This window comes from Girardinichthys multiradiatus, chromosome 17, assembly GCF_021462225.1.
Source record: "Girardinichthys multiradiatus isolate DD_20200921_A chromosome 17, DD_fGirMul_XY1, whole genome shotgun sequence".
Taxonomy (NCBI): domain Eukaryota; kingdom Metazoa; phylum Chordata; class Actinopteri; order Cyprinodontiformes; family Goodeidae; genus Girardinichthys; species Girardinichthys multiradiatus.
Window position 1 is genome coordinate 26,708,062 of NC_061809.1, and position 24,199 is coordinate 26,732,260.

General features: G+C 42.0%; 1 protein-coding gene and 1 long non-coding RNA gene across 12 annotated transcripts in view; one reads left to right on the plus strand and one right to left on the minus strand.

Annotated features, from left to right (window-relative positions):
* The window catches only part of LOC124882698, a 42,415-nt gene that overhangs the window by 9,036 nt on the left and 9,180 nt on the right, over positions 1 to 24,199 (minus strand). For 2 of the 11 annotated variants that reach the window (XR_007041964.1, XR_007041961.1), the window contains exons 1-6: positions 21,292 to 23,762; positions 11,929 to 12,115; positions 10,579 to 10,688; positions 7,577 to 7,728; positions 6,339 to 6,476; positions 3,068 to 3,186 (exon numbers count right to left, since the gene is read on the minus strand). This is a non-coding gene — a long non-coding RNA (uncharacterized LOC124882698). Of the gene's footprint in view, positions 1 to 3,067; positions 3,187 to 6,338; positions 6,477 to 7,576; positions 7,729 to 10,578; positions 10,689 to 11,243; positions 11,339 to 11,928; positions 12,116 to 21,291; positions 23,763 to 24,199 lie in introns of those variants that run through there. The other 9 variants (XR_007041967.1, XR_007041966.1, XR_007041971.1 and 6 more) reach the window with 9 other exon arrangements.
* Positions 1,919 to 19,264, plus strand: cand1 (cullin-associated and neddylation-dissociated 1). Its single transcript, XM_047389187.1, has 26 exons — positions 1,919 to 2,225; positions 6,787 to 6,862; positions 6,950 to 7,017; positions 7,101 to 7,255; positions 7,611 to 7,734; positions 8,916 to 9,003; positions 9,624 to 9,792; positions 9,869 to 9,974; positions 10,046 to 10,191; positions 10,300 to 10,451; positions 10,537 to 10,677; positions 12,083 to 12,224; positions 13,278 to 13,486; positions 13,575 to 13,743; positions 13,834 to 13,923; positions 14,004 to 14,157; positions 14,241 to 14,478; positions 14,736 to 14,924; positions 15,085 to 15,228; positions 15,330 to 15,465; positions 15,536 to 15,712; positions 15,831 to 15,926; positions 16,956 to 17,125; positions 17,203 to 17,367; positions 17,564 to 17,671; positions 18,072 to 19,264. Exons 1-26 carry the CDS (start codon positions 2,158 to 2,160, stop codon positions 18,294 to 18,296), a joined length of 3,705 nt encoding a protein of 1,234 aa, XP_047245143.1. The 5' UTR covers positions 1,919 to 2,157; the 3' UTR covers positions 18,297 to 19,264.

The following is a 24,199-nucleotide window of genomic DNA, read 5'->3' on the forward strand; positions in this document are numbered from 1 at the left end:
GTTCAGGTCAGGAGAGTTGGCAGGCCAATTGAGCACAGTGATACCATGGTCAGTAAACCATTTACCAGTGGTTTTGGCACTGTGAGCAGGTGCCAGGTTGTGCTGAAAAATGAAATCTTCATCTCCATAAAGCTTTTCAGCAGATGGAAGCATGAAGTGCTCCAAAATCTCCTGATAGCTAGCTGCATTGACCCTGCCCTTGATAAAACACAGTGGACCAACACCAGCAGCTGACACGGCACCCCAGACCATCACTGACTGTGGGTACTTGACACTGGACTTCTGGCATTTTGGCATTTCCTTCTCCCCAGTCTTCCTCCAGACTCTGGCACCTTGATTTCTGAATTACATGCAGAATTTGTTTTCATCCGAAAAAAGTACTTTGGACCACTGAGCAACAGTCCAGTGCTGCTTCTCTGTAGCCCAGGTCAGGCGCTTCTGCTGCTGTTTCTGGTTCAAAAGTGGCTTGACCTGGGGAATGCGGCACCTGTAGCCCATTTCCTGCACACGCCTGTGCACGGTGGCTCTGGATGTTTCTACTCCAGACTCAGTCCACTGCTTCTGCAGGTCCCCCAAGGTCTGGAATCGGCCCTTCTCCACAATCTTCCTCAGGGTCCGGTCACCTCTTCTCGTTGTGCAGCGTTTTCTGCCACACTTTTTCCTTCCCACAGACTTCCCACTGAGGTGCCTTGATACAGCACTCTGGGAACAGCCTATTTGTTCAGAAATGTCTTTCTGTGTCTTACCCTCTTGCTTGAGGGTGTCAATAGTGGCCTTCTGGACAGCAGTCAGGTCGGCAGTCTTACCCATGATTGGGGTTTTGAGTGATGAACCAGGCTGGGAGTTTTAAAGGTCTCAGGAATCTTTTGCAGGTGTTTAGAGTTAACTCGTTGATTCAGATGATTAGGTTCATAGCTTGTTTAGAGACCCTTTTAATGATATGCTAATTTTGTGAGATAGGAATTTTGGGTTTTCATGAGCTGTATGCCAAAATCATCCGTATTAAGACAATAAAAGACCTGAAATATTTCAGTTAGTGTGCAATGAATCTAAAATATATGAATGTTAAATTTTCATCATGACATTATGGAAAATAATGAACTTTATCACAATATGCTAATATTTTGAGAAGGACCTGTATTTTCTAGTCACACAGCACAAGTCCAAGTGAAGTCATGAATCATTGTTGTGAACAGTGGTGGTTCTTTTTTTAAAAGAATTTTTTTAGGCATTAATTTTTCCAGTTTTTATGAACGTAGATTGACAGGAAATAGTGTGGACAGAGTGGGGTAAGGGAATGCAGTAAACATCGACGGGCTGGGATTCAATCCTATATTAATCCTATATTTGTCGAGGACTAGGGCCTCCATGCATGGGTCGCACGCTTAACCCAACAGTGCAGGTTCTTGAATGAATCCTCCCCCAGCCAATCAAAATGAAGGGAAATTACCAAAATTTTCAGGCGGGGTAAAATGCAGTGTAGTCTCAGCACTTAAAATATTCTCCCTATTATCAGCAGTGAGCAAGGAGAACCAACTCTCCACTGACTGCCTATGCATAAAAGCAATAGCAAATGTGTTTAAGCCCCAATTGATGATTATATTATATTTTTATCTGGCGCTTGTGTGTCCCTTAAAATGCCGCCCTGGGCAACTGCCATCCATAGGGGATATAAAAAATCCCCACTGGGTGTGAAAATTCAAGTCCAGGTGTTTTGATTTAATCAAGTCGAGCATAAAGTCATCAAACTTCTAATAAACCTCTAATATTAGTAATCCACTTAAAATAAACTGAATCCGATTACTTTTTTGTTAAAATGGACCAAGCAACAGGAAAGTCATCGTCATCCATGGCTCCCTGTCAGCAGCAGGAGGTTTTTTTAAAGCAACAAAATGTAGGAGCCGTAACCTTCGACCCCGCTGCGTCCAGCCCTGCTCACTCCGCCCCTCTGCAGAGATAAACGGCTGCTCCATTCAAACAAACTCCGCGCCCCGGGATGCGACAGTCGCCGTAGACGGAGAAAACCGTGGCTTCAACAGCGACAACACACCCTTTAGTCTTTAAAAAAAAAAATCACGCACACGCAGAGACACGCAGCGGGGCTCGCAGGAACTCTCACTGAGCGCAATCTGCTAGCGGGAGGCTAACAGCACCGACATGGCGAGCGCCTCATACCACATCTCCAACCTGCTGGAGAAAATGACCTCCAGCGACAAAGATTTCAGGTAGAATCAGCACCGGTGCTTCTGCCTTATTGAGCGGAACTCGGTTTCAGTTTAACCTGTTTGTGTTCGGGGTTAAATTCAGTGAAGTCTCATGAAGGCCTGAGGCTAATGTGCTAACTGCTAGCTTCCACCTGTCTGATCATCGTCACACCGCTAGCCTGATAGTTAGCCTAAAGCCTCGGGTTTGATTTGATTTAACAGCGGATGTTTTGCCGCTAGCTGTTGGTTAGAAGGGTAATGTTCAGATCCTTAAAGTGCTAAGCAGCTAGCATGTTTAACCGATAGTTGAGCTGCGGGTAAACGTTGGTCAGCAGCTAGCTAGCCCGCTTGCTAGGTGGTCGCATCAGATACATGATGTTATGCTGCAGCACAGCCGGCTCGGAACTCCGAACTGAGGTCCGGAATGACGTCACCTCCAACTTAACCGTCTTCTTGGTGCAAGTCAAGGAACCAGTTGAATTTAACTGAACTGTTGTGTTCAGCATTAAAGCTAACTACTATTAGCAACACAAACCAATAAACATGATGTAAATGCTTTTGGCAAGTTCAGGCTGTATAGCAACATGTTTCTAACAGAGGATGGACAGTGATGGTTCTGTATGACGGATTTAATCAGATAACAATCCATCAGAGTTCAGATAAGCTGTTGATTTCTGCAGCTATCACTGCGGTCCATGCAGGAAGCAGCCATATTGCCCTTTGTATTCAGTGTTGTTCAGGGACCTCTGACTTTTCCAGGTTGACTTCTGGGAGGATCCCAGCTAATGGACATGGAGTTTGAACATCATTTCGTGCTGCAATGCTTTCTGTAAGGCATCCTGTGTCTGCTGACTTTAACTCACTGTTTTGACTGACTGTTTTAACTGCCTGTAACCCACTCTGCTTGCCAGTTCAAAGGAAATGCCCACGGACTTCCCACTCTGGTGCATTCTAGGTACTTGGTAGCTACCTGGTCACTGCCCTAGGGGAGAGATGGAAAGGAAGAGTTTTAATGTAGAGCTGATTATGACCAAACGGTGCTTTTAAACTGGACAGATCCATGGAAGAAACTTTTAATCTGCATTTTACCTACTTAATTCATACTAATACTGCATTAGATATTAAATTGTAGTCATTGCTACATCAATACTATCACATTTTCAGAAGACTGGTTTGATACAAAATTTCAAGTATCAGAAAATCAGGTCTGCATATCCAGATGGATGGACTCTTAATTGACACAATGCTCTACATTTGATGTCGATTTTATTTTTATTTTGTTTGTACTTTAAATGTTAAAGCTCACAGAGAGTGGTGGAGACATTGTGTATTGGTGAAGAAGGACGAAAGTGTGAGAACCATAGTTGAGATCGACATCACAAGTTTCAGTAAGAGTATCACAATAACATATTTTTCTAATATTGCGCAGCCCTTGTTGAATATTGTATTCCAGGTAATATATTTAGCCACTTTAAATAGGAGTCTGATTGGCTTTTAGTCCCTCAGTGTTCATAGATCTAAGAGACCAAGATCCTAAAGCTCTGGAAGATTGGAGTAGATATTACTATGATGGAAATTGTGGATTAATCTCAGTTAATATTATTGGAATATTCATCAATATCACAATAAATTGTTTTTAAAATACCGTGCAGCCTAATTCAAATTGGATCACTCCTTTTGGTGCTTATGTTTTTGTATTTCTGTAACATTAAAAAAGGTTTGACTCTGCTGGTGTTGTACAGATTGCCAATAACTATTTCTTAATTTATTAGTTTTATTAAACTTTCTTGGACATTTTGACATTAGTTTTGTATATTTACTGCTTTCCACAAAATAAAACGTAAACAAAGATTTGCCCTTAACAATAAAATGTATAATCTAATAATATGTTTGAATTTGATTAATAAAATGCCCCCTGGAGCATTTAAAAAATAAATACAACAAAGATCTTATTTCCTGTAATATTTCAATATTAACTTTTGTTAAAGATTTTAAGATAATGAATGAAATTCCCTAAAAAGTTAGTGTTTACCAAAACCATGGATGCTGAGGGATAGATCTAGTACTGGTCACTCTCCAAAGATGAAAATAAATAAAATTAATAACAGAATAAGCATATTGGTGCCATAGATCTGGCAATAGATGAACAGAAGTGCTTACAAATGGATAAAACAATAAATTGGTGGTTGATGCGGCTTATGTTATTATACTGCTCAGTTGATGTAGCACTAATGCTTCTATGCTAAGCTGATAATCGGGTCATAAGTCTCTTTCACTGTTATTTTCTGGTAAATGTTGGGGAACTGGCGCCATCAGGTGAGATGGAGATCCTGCCGAGTGCTGATTGGTTAGACAAGAATCATCACCTGTGTGCGTGAACAGGTGTTTAAAAATGTTCACTCGGTGTCCATTGATTGGTAGATGTGTTCAGGTCGGTGCATTAAGAAAGCCACTTGACTGCAGAAATATTCAGTTATGTTTTATCTGTTCATATTTCAACTCTGACAGAACAGTTGGGGAAACAAATTCGATTTTCAGAATGTTTGAGTTGAATGTTTACATTGAGAAAGATGATAGACCCGCAGAGCGTCTGTTTTCTGCTACAGGTCAGACTTTCCTGTTATTTACATGGGCTCTCTCACTTCCTAATTATTGGGTTAATATTTCATGTAGTGCCCAAAAGCATTTAGTGTCTGATCTGCTTCTACAAACTAAGTTTTCTTACTGTTGAGATCATTTCTGTCTGAGGTGGACTAAAATGAAGACAAGCCATGTCTCTGTCTTCTTTTCCTGCTTTACTGACAATCGTTTAATTTTAATATACCTTGACCAAAATTTGTCATGCTTCATTTTTGTGTTAGAAAAGATGCTGTGTTGCTAATTATTTCAACTATCTTGTGATATTATGGTAAATTTGTTCAGTGTTTCTGGGTCTTTTTGGCTCATTTTAGGCTGAAACATTTTTTTGAGTTGGAACCTGAAGCTCCTGAAAAGCTCCTGTTTTACCAGCAAAGTTTAGGAATAAACCAGCCTGTTTGGTTAGATGCTGGAGGATGAGAACGACCAAGGTTGGCAGCACCAATCATGTGTTCATCATTTCTGACGGCAGCTCTTTCAGTACTATAAATCTGTGAAAAAGTGCGACTTCGCTGCTGCTGTTAAAATTGCTTCTGAGCTTGGCTGAGCAGAGCTGAGGAGTCCTTTTAGTCCTTATCAGAGCGCTTTAATACTAAATCAGCATCAACGAAGTCTCTGCAGGAGAGGAAATTGGACAAGCTTTTTTTGGTGGAGTGTCACTGCTGGAGTCTTCACAAATGATCTTCTTAAAGCTTTGCTTCGTAGCTGTCAAACATATGCAAATGAGTCGTGGTGTAAGCAGGATGTGCTGCAGAGGAATCGTGATTATTGGATTGGACTCGCTGTCGGCAGATCTCATTTAGCATTAAAGGATTTGGATTAATAGCAAAAAAAAAAAAAAAAAAAAAAGCTCCAGAAAAGAAGTTAATAAAAAACAACTTCAGATTTCTTTGATCAGGATCTGAAGCAAACAGAAGAGATCTGTCACATTTATTTTGGTATTTAATGTTTTCCTAAAGGCTTCTGTTTAAAACTGATTATTTTCTGGAAGCCACTGAATGCTTTCCTGGAGCAAAAGACCAAAAATAATTTTCTGACCTCAACCATCTCAACCAAATGATCTCTCACTCTGATCAGTTTTCTCTTTAATGGGATGAAGTCTCCTTCAAAATGTTGGTACAGAAAAGAGACATTTAATCTGTGCTAAAATAAAGAAGAAACAAAGACTTGAAGTGAGATTTATTTCTTCTAGAGCTTCATTTTAAAAAGTTCTCACAAGAGATCTGTCAAATAAGTAGAAATATTCCCTGTCCCTGCTGGAGAAAAGCATCCCCACAGCATAATACTGCCACCACAGTGCATCACAGGGGTGTTGTGTGTTAAGGGTGGTGTGCAGTTTAACTTCCAACTTTGTTCTCATGTGATCAGAACACCTTCACAGGTTTCTGTGACCCCTCCATGGCTTGTGGCAAAGCTCAAACCAACTTCTTGTTTTTCTTTCAACAATCTTTCCACTCTTATTCAACTAATAGTAGCTCTGTCAACAGATTCTCCCACCTGAGCTGTGGATCTCTGCAGCTCCTCCATAGTTACTAAGAGCCTCTGTGCTGCTTCTCTGATTAATGCTTCTCCTGTCCGGTTGCTTGGGTTAGGTGGACACCCAGGTCTTGGTAGGTTTGCAGTTGAGTTAGAGGACTGCATTTTTATCAGAAATTTGTGTAAAAAAAAAAAAGGAGAAAGCCATGAATCATTTTCCATCATCACAACAATTACGCAAAGGTCAAGGGTTATGAATGCTCTGCAAGGCTTTGTAGATATTGTACTGTATTTCTGAATTAGGGAGCCTCTGAAGAAAGCGGGTGGATATTCTGAAGGCTGGAAAACCTAAATTCAGTTTAGTGTCTGGAATCAGACAGTCTGGTAAATGTTTGCCCTCTGATCCCTTTGCTTCCTCTGCAGGTTTCAGTTTTGAATGAGTTGTTGAATTTGTTGGTTTTGGTTTTAGGTTTATGGCCACAAACGACCTGATGACAGAGCTTCAGAAAGATTCGATCAAACTGGACGACGACAGTGAGAGAAAGGTCAGTGTGGACAAATGAATTCACCATAAATGCTTTAGTTTTAGGGCCAATTGATTGATTCATTAGTTAATTAATTGTAATTGACAGGTGGTGAGAATGATCCTCAAACTGTTAGAAGACAAAAACGGAGAAGTTCAGAACTTGGCCGTTAAATGGTAACGACACACCAGTTTAGATCATTTCTGTTTAATTTCTCCCATGTTGCTGTCAATAACTGTGGGTGCGTTTGTTTCGCCAGTCTGGGCCCTCTGGTCAGCAAAGTGAAGGAGTATCAGGTGGAGACGATCGTGGATACTCTGTGCACAAACATGCTGTCAGACAAAGAACAGCTGCGAGACATTTCTTCCATCGGGCTCAAAACTGTGATTGGAGAGTTACCTCCTGCCTCCAGCGGTAAAAATATCAGCTAAATAAACCATCTGATGCAGCTGGTCTGATCCATGTCAGATATTAATAAGAGTAACTACTGTATGACTGGATTTCAGAACCTCTGTGTCTTAATTAATATTATTTCCTCAGATGTTTCTATCTTACAGATGTTGTAATTTAGGTCCTTTTGATTCTGTTTTTGCTGTTGATTTGTTTCTAGAAAATATTAGCAGACTGATTTATCTTTTAAGATCAGTAAAAATATTTTAGTTTTTTCCCAATAAAATGTTACAAGTTACATCAGTATGGCACTCAAGCTAAATGTTCAGGTTTTCCTCAATTTACCTGCTGATCATTTCTTCATGTGTCCACGTTTCAGGCTCTGCTTTGGCTGCCAGTGTTTGCAAGAAGATAACGGGTCGACTGACGAGCGCCATCGCCAAACAGGAAGACGTGTCAGTGCAACTGGAGGCGCTCGACATCATGGCTGACATGCTCTGCAGGTACAGAAACACCCGACTGGAGCTTAGATCCACAAAAGCAAAAGGAACGAGAAAACACCCTGAGGGACATTACTGATGCATCTCACTAACTTAGAATATTGTCTAAAAGGTGATTTATCTCAGATCAATTCAAAAAGATAAACTCATATATTATAAGCATTTATTACACAAAGTAAAATATTTAAAGTGTTACTTTAAAATTGGAATATTACATCAGATCAATAAAAGCTTTAAAGAAAATAAATTTTAAGGCCCTCACAGTCATGAGGAAGACTGCTGACTGGACAGATGTCCAGAAGACAGTCATTGACACCGTCAACAAGAGGGGGAAGCCACAAAAGAAGCTGTATGCAACCATATTGATGGAAAGTTGAGTGTAAGGAAAAAGTGTGCAACCAACAGGGATAACTACAGGTTTGACAGGAGTATTAAGCAGATTTTGCAGCTGGAGTCAAAGCTCCAGGAGCCACCTCACTTGAAACCCTATACAGGACTTGGGCTACAGCTTTCTCCTTCATGAGGCTGAGACAACTTCAGGGGCATCTTACCTGGGCTATGGAGAAAAAGGACTGCACTGTCGCAGTGGTCCAAAATATGAATTTTGCTTTTCATTTGAAAATCAAGGTACCAGAGTATATGTACTCCTCAGAATATGGACAGCTGTCTGTATTAAAAAAGTCTCTTTTTATTGGTTTAATAAAAAAAAAAAACCACACATTTTTGCCGTTTTCATTTGTTGTAAGCCATAATAATCTGAATCAACAGAAACGAATGCCTGAAATGTTCTGTGTAAATGCGTTTCTCTTTTTGAATTAAAAGGCTGAGGTTGAATATGCTTTCAGTGTTATTCTATTTTACAGAGATGCGTCTGGATGTGTAGTATTCCTGTTTCTGCCATTTTCTTCCGCTGCAAATAGCAGAAGTGGTTTGGATCAACCGTGCGTTCTCTAAACTGTCAGAACTATTCTGGAAGCTCTGTGTAAACAGAAAATCTAACAGAATCTTTTGGGTCAAATTAAAGATCTGGATTAGGTAGTTCAGTAAGTAACAGTTAAAAGAGGCTTTAAATCTCCTGTTTCTACTGGTTTTTCACCTCTTCCGCCTGATTCCTGACGTTGCTTTCTCCAAGCTGTCAGATCAGATTTTAAGTAGCTGAACTTGTTTTGGTTGTGTGTCTCCAGACAGGGTGGCCTGTTGGTGAATTTCCATCCCTCTATCCTCAGCTGTTTGCTCCCTCAGCTCACCTCCCCTAGACTGGCTGTCAGAAAGGTGGGTTCAGCCTCCTGATATTTACTTTACCGGCATGAAATCAACACTTTCTGGGGTCTTTTGGTGCTCAGTTTAACCCTTTAGATTTAGTTACACATTTTACCCTTAGGCCCCAAACAATCCTTCTCATAAAAGTGAGAAAAATATTTAATATCAAGTTTTTTTTGTTCGTTTTTATACCTTTTATTTTGTCCGTCATGTGTTTTCTGTCTTGCCTCTGATGACTCAAATTTTACACACAGGTCTAAACCACATTCGCACCACTTTCTTGTATCAACCCCAAAACGCCAAGAGCATTTATGTGGTGATCTGCTTTTTCATGCCATACCTTTTAGATCCAGAGGAGCCATGCTCTGTATTCAAACAGTGAGATAAAACTCTGCTGCCCCTTGTGGTTCAGGGGATAATCACATCTAAAACCTATAGGCAGAGGTTAATGGGAAAACGTTTATAAAATGAGAGGGTTACAGCAGTCAGGAACATGTGGTCATAATGGGAGTCAATGGGACCAAACCAGTGTTGCCATTTTTTTTTTTGTAAAGGAGGTACATCTGGGCTTCAAAGTGCCTTGAGATCGTACAGAAATATGTTCTCTGACTGGGTTTGTTTAATGTTTTCAGAGGACAATCATGGCTCTGGGCCACCTGGTGATGTCCTGTGGGAACCTAGTCTTCATCGATCTGATCGAGCACCTCCTTACAGAGCTGGGGAGGAACGACAACATGTCGACCACCAGGACATACATCCAGTGCACGGCAGCCATTAGCAGGCAGGCGGGACACAGGATCGGTGAGACGCAACAGGGAGAATCTAAAGTTTTTTGTTTTCATTCGACACGGAGCTGACCTCTGACCTGTCTGTTCAGGAGAGTATCTGGAGAAGATCATCCCTCTGGTGGTGAAGTTCTGCAACGTGGACGATGATGAGCTCAGAGAGTACTGCATCCAGGCCTTTGAGTCCTTCGTCAGGAGGTAGACCTCGGAGAACTCTGAGAGCTACAGCTGCTGTTGTTTTTCTGTTTGCTGAATTTCTGTTTCTGCAGGTGTCCTAAAGAAGTTTATCCCCACGTTCCAACGATCATCTCCATCTGCCTTCGCTACTTGACCTACGACCCCAACTACAACTTTGATGATGAAGATGAGGATGATAACGCCATGGACGCTGAGCAGAACGATGAAGACTACCAGGGTACTGAGGATTTGAATTCATTTCAAATGTTTTTTTTTGGGCTGAAACAGGAAGGTTTTGTGTAGTTTTAGGTACATTTATCTTTCTGTTGTCTTTCCGTCTGCCTAGGTAGCGATGATGAATACAGCGACGATGATGACATGAGCTGGAAGGTCCGGAGGGCGGCGGCCAAATGTCTGGACGCCGTGGTCTCAACTCGTCACGAGATGCTGCCGGAGTTCTATCGCTCCGTTTCACCTGCGCTCGTCTGCCGCTTCAAGGTAGCTTCAAACAGCCACTTACTGTTCCTAAATGTTTCTGAGCCGGACTGTGGCCATGACGACAGTCTGCTACCTGTGTGTTCAGGAGAGGGAGGAGAACGTGAAGGCGGATGTTTTTCACGCGTACCTGTCGCTGCTGAAACAGACCCGACCGGCTCAGAGCTGGTTGGCTGATCCCGACGCCATGGAGCAGGGGGAGACGCCGCTAACGATGCTGCAGAGTCAGGTAGGAAATCCCTGGAGGAGGAGTTTAGGGTCAGAGAGGACCAGAACAATTCCTCCACTATTTGGTGTAAATTTCATAAGAAGGTGGTTTTTATTCCCAAACTTATTCTTATCAAATAATTAAACGCAGTCGTTTAGTGGACATTGTCTGACAGAAGTATTCACACACATTGAAAGCTTTTCATATTTTGTGACAATAAAGCCTGAAAATTCAAACAAATGGTATATAAGTGTGGCTTATATTTGTATTTTGTCCCGTTTACTCTGATACCCCTAAATAAACCCCAGTGGAACCGGTTCCCTTTAAAACTCAACCCATTAGACTACGAGGACATGGACGTCCACCTAAACTGAGAGGCTGGACAAGGAGAGCATTAATCAGAGAAGCAACCAAGAGGCCTATGGTGGCTCTGGAGGAGCTGCAGAGATTCACAGCTCTGCTAACATTGCCATTGTCAGACAAAAAAAACACAAGTGGTCCAATGTAAACTTTCCTACTAGCAGTGTAGGGAACACATCAAAATGATGGAAACACTGTGTGTGGGATAACTTAATGCTGTACATCACCTTCACCATCCCACTGTAAAACACTGGTGGCAGCAGGAACAGGGAAGCTGGTCAGAGTTGACGGAAAGATGGATGGAGCTAAATTCAGGATAATCCTGGAAGAAAACCTGTTAGAGGCTGGAGGTTCACCTCCCAGCAGGACAGCAGCTCTAAACATACAGGCAGGGCTACAGCGGGATGGTTTATATCAGAGCATATTCATAGAATGGCCTAGTCAAAGTTTGTGCAGTTAAAGGTGGTTCTTAGAAGTATTAATGCAGAGAGGCTGATTACAAATGTACAGCATACCTTTTTTAAATCATGCATCAATTTCCTTTTCCAGTGTACCATTATACACTACTTCTATAGCATGAAATCTCAAAATGTATGGAAGTTTGTGGTTTAACATGTGGGAAAAGTCGATAGGCATAAGTACTACGATGTACGATAATCAAACAACAATCAACAATACATATTTATGTCTTTAACTCATTTTTCAGTTTCTATTTTAAATTTTGGACAGCTTGTTGAAGTCATTTTTCCTTTTTTTTTAAAATTTCAAATAAAAAGCAAAATAAAAGGCCAGGATCAGTGCTTATAATCAGGAAGCAAGTTTTTATGCTTTAAATAGGTTGAATTAAAATACTAATTGATGTGACAGCATCTGCAGTGTAGTTTCTGTGCTGCAGGTGGCACTGTTGCTCACGTTTTACTGGTGTTGGTTTTGGTCACACGTTCCCACGGTGACAGGAAACCATCAGCATCCTGCTCCACTGAGCACAGACCGAGACAGGTGACAGGAAGTAGAAGTGTCTCTCTCGTTTTATCTGTGTTTTGTTGATGTCGCTTGCCCTTTGTAGGTACCTATGATCGTCAAAGCTCTTCACAAACAGCTGAAGGAGAAAAGTGTCAAAACTCGTCAGTGTTGTTTCAACATGTTGACCGAACTAGTCAACGTCCTCCCAGGAGCCCTGACACAACACATCCCAGTACTGATACCAGGTAAAACAAATACCCTTCCTGGATGTGATGGTGAATCATAGTTATTGACAGAAGCCACAAATTGCACTTGTTTATCCTGTTTATCTACAGTCTACCCAATCAGACCAACCTGTTGCTATGTGAAAATGAATTGCCCTCTAAACCGAACCGGTTCTGCCATCATTGACAGCAAAAACCGCTGTCAAATGTTTGCAACGTCATCTCTCAGGAGGAATTTTGGTCCACTCTTCTTTGATGCCAGATTGCAAAGTCTGAGGATAAACCACCTATTTAAGGCTATGCAACGACACTTCAGTCAGATTCAGTTTGAGTCATTAAAAAGTGGACTTGCTGGTGTGCTTCAGATGAACGTTATGCTGTATATCCAGAGTGTGGTGAGCCTAATCTTCAACATATTCTGCTGCAGAGCTAGATTTACTGTTTGCAAGTCGTCTGGGTCCTGAAGCAGCAAATCCGGCCCAGACCATCACACTACCATCACCATGTTTGACTGTTGTTGTGATCTTCTTTTTCTGAAATGGTGTTTGGTCTTCGGAAGATGTAACGGGACGCACACCTTCCAGAATGGTCCACTTTTGTCTCGTCAGTCCACAGAATATTTTTCCAAACAACTTTGGGATCATTAAGATGGTCTTTGTGTTCTTTAGGGTCAGCAGTGGTTTTGGCCTCAGATCACTTGTATTGATACCATTTCTGCGAAGTCCCTTATTGTAGAATAATGAATAGAGCTTTAGATGTTGTTCTTGGTTCTTCTGGGACCTCCTGGATGAGTTGTCGTTTGGCTCTGGAAGTCATTTTGGACGGCCACTATTAAAGCTGTAATTGCTGTTTTTTTTTATCCTTTTAAAAGCTGCAATTTATATTTTATTTAGGTTATTTTTGTGTTACAATGAAATTATTTTGATCTAAAACTTTTAAGTGTGACATAAAAAGCTAATACAGAAGATGTTTTTAAGGTGGAAAATACTTTATTGGGCCACGATTGTATTCTTATTGTTCTTTTGTACAAACAGCAGTACTGATTATTAATCAGCCACGATGTTTATGTCTCAGGTATCATCTTCTCTCTGAACGATAAGTCAAGCAGCTCCAACCTGAAGATCGACGCTCTGTCTTGCCTCCACGTCATCATGGTCACGCACCCTGCTCACGCCTTCCACGCCCATGTCCCCGCCCTCGTACTGCCCGTGGTGGCCTGTGTGGGAGACCCCTTTTATAAGATCACCTCTGAGGCTTTGCTCGTCACCCAGCAGCTTGTCAAGGTAGGAATTGAACCTGTGACTGACATGTTTCAGTAACGGCTTCAGTGTCACAGATGATAATTTTTAATGTGTTTATGGCGTCCTCTAGGTGATCAGACCCTTGGATAACCAATCAGAGGGCTCAGACAGCTTTGACCCCTCCCCCTACATCAATGACCTTTTCACCTGCACGATTAAACGCCTGAAAGCCGCTGACATTGATCAGGAGGTCAAAGAGCAAGCCATTTCCTGCATGGGACAGATCATTTGTAACCTAGGTAACATCCACCTGTCAGTCACATGATGTGATGTCATCAACTTTTGGATGCAGGTTTGATTTTAAACTCCTATCTCCTTTTGTTGTGTAGGCGACCGTCTGCCCAATGAACTTCCAGGAACTCTACTGATCTTTTTAGAGCGTCTAAAGAATGAGATCACACGGCTGACCACGGTCAAAGGTCAGATCCTGCAGGCACTACAGGGGCAATGTTATGAAGCAGTAACAAGACGGAGTGTAAAGTTGTTTTTTTGTTTGCAGCATTGACGCTGATCGCTGGGTCTCCTCTGAAGATCGATCTGAGGCCCGTTCTTCCTGATGCTGTTCCAATCCTCGCCTCCTTCCTCAGGAAGAACCAGCGAGCCCTGAAGCTCTGCACGCTGGCTGCTCTGGACATCCTGCTCAGAAACTACAGGTAATTTTCACACCTGTACGCCCCACCCAGCACCGCCAGCTCTGCCGCCCTCACCTCGCTCACTGTTCGTTTCTGCTCCTCAGGTCCGCTGTTACCCCCGTCATGGTGGACGCTGTTCTGGCCGAGCTGCCGCCTCTCATCTCGGAGAGCGACATGCACGTGTCTCAGATGGCGCTGAGCTTCCTGTCCACGCTGGCAGTGACACACCCGCCCTCGCTGAGTCAGCTGGCCGGGGGGAACATCCTGCTGCAGCTCATCGCGCTGGTCAGATCGCCGCTCCTGCAGGGAGGAGCGCTTGCCGCCATGCTCGACTTTTACCAGGTTTGGACAGATGTGTAGCCATGTTGAAGCTCAGTATTCATTCGTTTTTTACTAAATGATGCTGTTCTGGTTCCCTGATGGGTTAAAAATGAACCCCATCAGGGAGCGATCATGAAATGAACAGAAATAAATGAACTTTTTCAAGCTATTTCATGCTATTCTCATTTAGTGAGAAACACCCATTAATCCTCCATTTTTACTGGACATTACTGTATCTCAGGCAGCAGCTTGATCCTCATTATTAACTCTGGTCTTAGGCTCTGGTAGCCACCAACAGTCCAGGTTTGGGTTACATGGACCTGCTGAGGATGCTGACGGGCCCGGTGTACTCTCAGAGTGCTGTTCTGCCTCACAAACAGGCATACTGCTCCATCGCTAAATGTGTGGCCGCTCTGACCAGAGCCTGTCCAACCGAGGGGCCCGCTGTGGTGGGACAGTTCATCCAGGTGAGCCCTTACAAACTCAGTGATGAAATGGAAGTTTAAATTTCTTCCTAAAGAATAAATAGACCTGGATTCTAATTACTAGTAGAAACACCACACAGGACAGCCTCGTTTTTTGAAGTTGGTGCTCCTAAAATCTGATCTCTCATTTTCCGACTGACAGGATGTGAAGAACAGTCGCTCCACAGACTCCATCAGACTGCTTGCTCTGCTCTCATTGGGCGAGGTGGGACACCATGTGGACCTCAGCAGCCAACCAGAGCTCAAGACAGTAATTCTGGATGCCTTCTCCTCCTCTAGTGAAGAGGTAACCCTGCTGAGTTCCCTGGTGGTTTTATGGGTTGTAATATTTTTCCACTTTATTTGTGTGAAGTGACTGAAAGGATCACCTTGCTTGTGGTGTCTAAGGTGAAATCTGCAGCGTCGTACGCTCTCGGCAGCATCGCAGTGGGGAATCTTCCGGAGTATCTGCCTTTCGTCCTGCAGGAGATCTCCTCCTCCAAGAGGCAGTACCTGCTGCTGCACTCCCTCAAGGAGATCATCAGTAGGTAACCCATCTACAGCTCTGAGTGGCTGAGTTTGTTTGGTTTTAACGTGTTTGTGCGTCTGTCAAGGCTCGGCGTCTGTGTCCGGCTTGAAGCCCTACGTGGAGTCGGTTTGGTCTCTGCTGCTCAAACACTGCGAGTGTCAGGAGGAGGGAACCAGGAACGTGGTGGCTGAGTGTTTGGGCAAACTGACGCTGATCGACCCTGAAACACTGCTGCCCCGCCTCAAGGGATACCTGCTTTCAGGTAAGCAGAAGAAAAATCATGCCTTAACCAATAGAAACGTTTCACTATTCACCAACTTTGTAAGAATCAGTAGCTGGTTATGTGATTGATTCAGATAATTATCGGTTTGTATCTGTAGGTTCATCATATGCCAGGAGCTCCGTGGTAACGGCAGTGAAGTTCACCATCTCTGACCAGCCACAGCCCATCGATCCACTGCTAAAGAACTGCATAGGTAAGAGCTTATAAGTGAATGCACCCTTTAATCTTTGTAAATATGTAGGTACATGTTTTCATACGGTCAGTTTTCAGTGCAGCCTTTTGGTTCGCCACGCATGTGAACCAATGTTTGCTCCCTTGTTTTAAACCCGTACATATGCAGAACATTTACGTGCAGAACTATACGCCCCGCCTTGTAACTTGTGTCAACCATCCATTAAGGTGTTTGTTTCCCCACCAGGTGCACCTCTTGTTTTAACTCTGATGCACAACTCATACCTGGATTGCCGTACTGGAGGAGTTTGCAGAACAAACTATCCCAGGGATTCCCAAATCCAAAACAAAAACCATGAAATCTGTTTGTTTTTAAACCAAACGAATCACAGTGGGAGGTGGGGGTCGGTCTCTGCCTCTAAAGGGGGGGTGGTAGTATCTTGGTATCTTTCTAATGAGTGATGGTAGGATGGACCAGGAGATGGATAGAAGGATTAAGGTTTGGTTTGCAGTGATCCGGACACCGGTTCAGTCTGTTGGGTTAAACAAGGATCAATATTCCAACCCTTAACTGTGATCATGAGATATGGATCACGACTGAAAGAACGAGATCCTGGCTAGAAATGGTTGAAGTGAGGTTCCTCTGCAGGGCGGCCGTCGTGAGGAGCTTGGAGTAGACCTGCTGCTCCTCTGCATCTTATGAGGCAGATGGGGTAGTTCAGGCATCTGATCAGGATGACTCCTGCATATATGGTTCTCTCACTGGACCGGGACGACACCATGGGGCAGACTCAGAACTGGAGGGACTATCTATGTATCCCTTCTGACAGTGGATTATCTAGGGATCCACTACAATGAGCTGGAGAGTATTGCTGGAGAGAGGGATGTCTGGATTTCCCTTCCGGACCTGAAACCACCGTAATGATCTCTGATAGGCGGGCGACAACAGATTAATGCAAAAACAAAGTTTTAACTTGAGAAGGTGAACTAAATGTTTTCAGGATAATATGAAATTAAGAGTCTGATCTCTCACTGGTCATTTTTTTCCCAGGTGATTTCCTGAAGACGTTGGAAGACCCGGACCTGAACGTGCGCCGTGTTGCCTTGGTAACATTTAACTCTGCAGCCCACAATAAACCCAGTTTGATCAGAGAGCTGCTGGACTCAGTTTTACCGCATCTTTACAACGAGACCAAAGTGAGAAAGGAGCTGATCCGAGAGGTGAGGAAACCTTCGGTGGACTGGGATCTGCAGGTGGGCGTGGCTCGGGCAAGTGACTGAATGTTGGCTGTGTGCAGGTGGAGATGGGTCCATTCAAACATACGGTGGACGATGGGCTGGACTTGAGGAAGGCTGCGTTTGAGTGCATGTATACTCTGCTGGATAGCTGCTTAGACCGACTTGACATCTTCACCTTCCTGAATCACGTGGAGGACGGTCTGAAGGACCACTATGATATTAAGGTCTGTCTGTACACTTTAGGCTGCAGCTGGAGGGACCTGTTACTATATATCCATGATTCTCAGTCAGTTTTTATTATTGTGTTCTGAATCAGAAACCTGAGAAACGTGTGTTCATACAACACCCCGTTGGTGTTTCTCCTTGTATGAGATTAGTTTCAGCAACTGATGCTTGAGTTCTCATTGGTTCTGTGATTAGATGCTGACCTTCCTGATGCTGGCTAGACTGTCGTCACTTTGTCCCAGTGCTGTGCTGCAGAGACTGGACAGATTGGTGGAGCCGCTGAGAGCTACCTGCACCACTAAGGTACATTTAAAAACAACCACCTTATTTCTTGTCATCCTGAAACTCCGTTCACAGCAGCTAGCAGTAGTAGCTCATTTGAATTACATAATAACTCTTCCCTCTTCTACAGCGTGTCTCTGTAACGATTAGCCCAACAACTTACATTGGAAACTTAAGTGGAAGTGTTGAATCAGAAGTGATTAGGGCACTTTGTTGGTGAAGAATTGATTTTTATTTCATTTAAATGTTTCAGACTGTATGCAACATAAATAGAAACTGATTTGATCTGCAATGAATTGAAGACGGCACTGAGTACTGAGTTTGAATGGATCAGCCTGTTTTAAATGGGTTTGGGTTGGAAGGAAGCGGACTGAGATGAATTGTTGCCTACGAGCAGAATAAAAATGGCGTGTCTTTGCAGGTAAAGGCGAACTCGGTGAAACAGGAGTTTGAGAAACAGGATGAGCTGAAGCGGTCGGCGATGCGAGCGGTCGTTGCACTGCTGACGATTCCAGAGGCCGAGAAGTCGCCGCTGATGTCAGAGTTCCAGTCCCAGATCTCTTCCAATCAGGAGCTAGCAGCCATCTTCGACTCCATCCAGAGAGACTCCAGCTCCGCCAACATGGATTCCATGGACACCAGTTAAACACGTGGACAGAACAAATTACCATGATGCACCATCCCGCTGCTGGAGCGCTAACCTTGCAGCATGTTTCCATAACAACATGACACACACAAACACACACACACAGAGTTGTAGTGATACACCCTCTCCTAGCGATCGATTGTCTCCATGATGCATTGCACTGATTTTTGCGTTTGGAAAGAAAGGACAAAGACCGACCGGCTCATAAGGACAAAAACAAAGATTGAAAATTAGAGATGTAGAAAAAATTTGGAAGCAACTTACTTGAGTTGAAATGATTGGCTGATCTCCCTGTGCATCATCTTTCTTTTCTTTTATTTCTTTTCTACACGATTCCAGAAAGTTCCACAGGTACTGTTGCCTGATTGGCCGCTGCTGAGTGACTGACAGCGTATTATCTGAATGGACCAATAGGAGGAAAATATTAAAAAACAGCCTTTCCTGCCCCAGGCTGTGGTGACCAATGGGACAAAGGCCCGCTCTGTCTTTCCAAATAATATAGACAACCAATAGGAGGGTTTGGGGAGAGAACTGATGGGCGGGGCTTTACTGTTTGTGGACCAATCAGCTTCCCCGTTGTTCTTCTGGTTAAGTAGATGTGGCCTTGACCTCTTCAATATGAGGAGGGAAGGGAGGAGAGGAAAAAAGAGGAGAGATTTTTGGACCTGGTTCCTTCTGACCAGACCTGACTGGACTGGGCTGACTGTTGCCGTGGTTACATAGTGCAAAACAAAGTATAAGTTTTTTTTTGGGGGGGGGGGGGAATTCAGCTGCCTTAAGCCAGTTCCAGCTGGTTTAATCTGGTCGGAGGAGCTTGGATTTTGGTTCTACGGTGTTTCTGTTATCTTAGTTTAATGTGGGGAAACCTGGGCTTGACCAGTTTACTCCAGTATGGTCTGGTCAGGACAATCCACTGTTGTTTATCACCCCAGAAAAATAAAAAAAAGGGTCCATTCTGCCTGCCTGCATACTCCGACTGCTTTATTTCTTTGTGTTTGCATGCTTATTATAAATATCTTTCTGAGGCTACGTTCACACTGCAGGCAAAAACGATACATAGCTGACTTTTTTATGCCTGTCAGAAAGATCCGATATTTGCTGTCTTCCCCTCTCTCTTCATTCCCATTTCGTGTCTATCTACTGTCAAAAAATACTGGGGGAAAAAAGGCCACTAGTGCCGCAAAAAAAAGAGAGGCCGATTCTGATCTTTTCAGCTCCAACAAAAATCGTAATTGTGCCACTTCCATACGTGGTAGTAAACTGGATACAGAGCGCCCGCAGTCAGAGCGGTCATACCGTGTTTTATCCAGTGTTGTTCTTGCTCCGACTATCATCCGCACAGACTTCTCTACAGCATCACTGCTCCACTAAACCTTCGTCTGGTTATGATGTGGTCATAATACTGACATTGTTCAACAACTTAACAGAGATGCCGACATCCATGATTACTTCTGTAAACGGCGAGCTGCTGTGTGATGTTGTCATCCTCCTTCTGCACATGTGGGTCACTTTGAGGTCGGGAATCGTTCAGACTGAAGTCTGATGGACGTCGTATTTAATTAGTTTCAACGACAGAATTGAGCATCAAGCCCTGCATTGTGAACGCAGCTTATGAGATTACATATAATACACACATTGTTAATGACACGGTTAATATAGCACCCAGGAAGCAACAATAAACTGGTGGCTGCGTAGCATCTTAGGAAAATAAGTTTACAAAAGAGGGCTAACACTTTTTATTTTCTTTTGTTTTTAAAAATATTGTGATACTAAACTCAATAAAAATACTATTTCAAACACTAATGTCAGTTAGGTGATGTCATGGCTGAAATAGCACAAAGGTTAAATAGTTAATCTATTTCATGTTAGACCTGTGTGTGGTCTTGCTCTCCTGATTTTCAACTTGGAATTTAAACGGGAAGCCAAATATTTTAATTTGTGTAACTTGGCCATCGAAGAGAAAACCTTGGTCCTTGGTCTTCACGCTGTCACTTGGTTGTTGACCTTGCTTGTGTGGGGCTGTTAGAATAGGTGAATATGTACTGAGAGAATAAGGATTTTATTTAAATAATGTGGCTTCAGAAGAGTTTGGGTTAGCATTTTATTTTAGTTTCATTAATCTAGAGCAGGGTTCAGCAACCTTTCCAATCCTAAGAGCCAAAAAATGTGTTTGTAGCCACAAAAGCATCATTTACTTCAATGGGATGTTAAATTTTTATAGAAATGTATAGAATTTTTATATAAAAAAGCATGTAGGTCGCAAACTACTTACAAATTCTTTACACTATTAGCATCATTTTTTGTAAATGTTCTGCATATATCGCAAGCTAGTATTTGTTCATTTCCTTTGAATTTTAAAACATTACTTAAGGCTTTAGTAGTTTGGGCCAGAGGGACAGGTTACAGAGCCTTGATCTAGAATATCTGCTAGAGAAACCAACATGGGGATAACAGCACTCTGTTATGCTCCAGGGAGAAACTAGTAAGAGGCTGGTTATGTGATGTAAAACTCACTTCTGACCTTCAGGTTAACATCCAGGAAGAAGAAATTAGGAAATATGTTCATGTTGAAACTGGAAATCAACCTGCTTCACTGTGGTGACGAAATCTCAGCATGTGTGAGCATGAGCTGGTAAATGAGAATATTTCCTCCGGTTTTTTTCTGTATCATCAGTCACAACCAGGATTCAGTCAAATGTGAAACTGATCCTGGAAACTTTATAGCAAGTTCAGCAATTTTGCTGTAAATCACTGAGATTGATGTCGTTTTGAGTCTGTTCCTCAGTACCTTAACAATTTTCCTTCACATTTGTTAGTTGTTATACGAGTTTCTGCTCAGTTCTCTCAGCAGCAGAGGGAGCCAAAGTTCACTTTAATGATGAGTTAAGTCTCGTAGATATTTAGGCAGCAAAGTTCCAGTCACCAACTATAAATAAAAGGCATATCCACTCTGACTTGATGTTGCGGTTGAGCTCTATGATAACCAGCTTCTTACCTGACGTCCTGTTTACCCGAACGCCCAAACTTCTGCATGCTGATGTCATGTTGGATATTTTCATCTCCTCGTCCGAAGAATTGGGAGGAGATGACTTTCCTCTCTTTTGGCTGCATGCACCTCTGATTGGCTGCTTAAATGAGGCAGAAACTCGTTCGAGAGTAAACAAACCAAATGATGCTCGTTCATCTGGTCTCTTAGCAACATCTGGACTGAGGAGTTTGTACCAGTGTGGCTGGGCCTGGGTCATTGACATGCTGATGATTTTACCTCTTTGAAGCTCTGTGATTTATTCTGCTCTGATGGGCCGCCTCGTCGTTTAGGAAACGTGCTCCAGTCTGAGAGATGTGCAGGAGGAAGACTATTTCAAAATCTGACAGGAGGGAATCAGTTACAGCTTCAGTTCTGCAAATGAAAAATTTTATTTGGAAATAATAAAAAAATAAAAAATGAGGAAAAAAGCTCAAGAAGTGACATTTAACGTGCTCAGTTTTTAGAAAGGACCCAAAGGGAACGGATGGCAACAAGTTTAAGATTTTAGGCTCTGAATCAGCCGAGCACTGAAGCGTGATCCTGCATTAAATTAATCTCAGAAAACAGCAACAGAAATGCAAATCTTTACAACAGAAAAGACCAAATCTCATTATTTTAACTTTGTAGTCAACATCACATCTATTGTTGATTTTCACTTGTCTGTTTTTTTTTCTTTTGACTGAAACATTAGCAGAACTTTCCATGAAACAAACAAACGGACTTAGAGGAAGTGTGTGTCAGTGAAAGGGAAGCTGGTTGGGTGGAGGACCTCTCTATTCTTGGTGACTCCTTCCTGTTTGGGTGTGGCCTCATAACACCATCTCGCTGCATAAAACACTTTGTTGTGTGCGGCTTAGGTCAGGTGGACCTGCTGCAGATCTGTGTGGTCATTCATCGTTCGGACTCCAGCTTCAGATCTTTCAACATTTGTTTTTGTGACTGAGAACACTGAAGCAATGGGAACATGACGCGTTTGTGAGTGTCGAGGCGTGTTAGTATCGACACGCTCCAGCATGATCCGCTCTTCACTGCAGTGACATCCACCCACAGACTCCCACCCACAAGATGCTGGTCGCTGCATCGTTTTCAGTTCTAGTTATTGTCAGTTTAACACAAATTGTTGGGCTTTAAGCAGCAAACAGGAGAGAAAAATTATGTGACAGTTTCTGCCCAGTCCCCACCACGAAAACACCAATACAAAGTGCCTCACAAAGCTTTTATTGTTATAATTGTTTTGTGAAAAAATACTTAAACCTCAAGAACCTGTCAAAACATTTTAGAACTTCAGTAGATTCATTTTATTTTTTTTATTTAATCTTAAATTTAAGTTTATTTAATTTTGCATTTGATTCATCCATTCATTTTCTATATCAGTTCAAGTGTAATTTAAATTTTAAAAAGTCTTATTGCATTTTTAATTTATTCATTATTATATGTGTGTGTGTATATATATTTATGATTAAAAGATTAATTATTAAGATCACAATTAAGAATTTAACTAAAAGTAAAGCATGTCCAGCAAAATAATTAAGTCAGAGACTGAAATTTGCAGAGACACAAAGCCATAGAAATAATACAGAGTTCATTCCTGTCATAAATATAATACTTTATTTGGACTCTAGATTTTCCAATGTTTATATCAGTTGTCGTTTTTTTTTTTTTTTTTTTTAATATGTTGCTGCACCTTGGTCCACAGGACCGGGTTCTGAGAAGGAATAAACTAGAGCAGGACCTAGAATGAGGTCTTGTGGATCACCACTCCTCAAATCCTCTGGTAGTCAGTCCTCACATGTATAAATGGGAAGTTTCATTAATGCAAAAACATAATTTCTGGTCTGACATGATATTCTAATAGGCTAAAGGATATATGATGACAAGGAAAAGTGTATTTTTGAATGTTTTGGACTTGTAGACATCTATAGTGTTTACCTAATATTTGAAATAAAACTAAAACAAGCAAAATTAAAAGTTGACTTTTGCATTTAAGGAAGCGGGAACCAGCTGTAAAAGAGACTGAAACAAAGATGTCGAATTACAAAATAACACCAAAATCGGAAGTCATTCTTTCTGCCTTCAAAATAAAGTGTTACCAAATTAACAAAACCAGGGCAATGAGAAGAGAATCTAACCATTACTGAACATTTCATACTAATAGTTATGTTTATGCTCATATTTAAATAAGTAAATAATAGCTGCCGGTTTTAGTTGTCTGTCAAACAATAAAATGTACAAAAAAGCCTTAAATTGTCTTCTAAACTATCACTGAAAACACCAATCCAGCTGTTTTAAAATCTATCTAAATTAGTCAGATTTCCAAACTACAGAAGTGTCTGGAATATAACCTGATGTTACAAGGTACCAATAAAGTTGAATTGAAATTTGTTCTTATTTTGTTTCCAATTTATTTATTTTGTTTAATTTTGTCAGAATGACAAGTTTGTGTGTTTGAAACTACTTAGTTTTTAATATTAACTAAAACTCATTAATAGGCGTTTGAAATCCTGCTATTTATTAAACTTTTTTCACATAACAAAAAGTCCGTAATTCTCCTTTACAAAGTTTTTCTGTATTGTCTGTTCAAATCAGCTACAAAGATAAGTTCAGTACGAAATGAAGACAATTTAAAACTTATTTAAATTTATATCTATTTTCTATGGCTGCCCAATTTTTGCAGGGTGTTCAGGAGGCTGGTTCTGCTATGTTACTGTAGTCATTAGGCAAGAAGCAGGGAACACCCTGAACGGGTTTGGGTCAATCACAGGAAGACAGACCAACACCATCTTGCATACACACTCTCGGCGGTTCTTAGAGGCCAGCTGACCTAAAAAGCACGTAACGTTCAAGAGAACCCAGACATGCATGGGGAGAACATCCA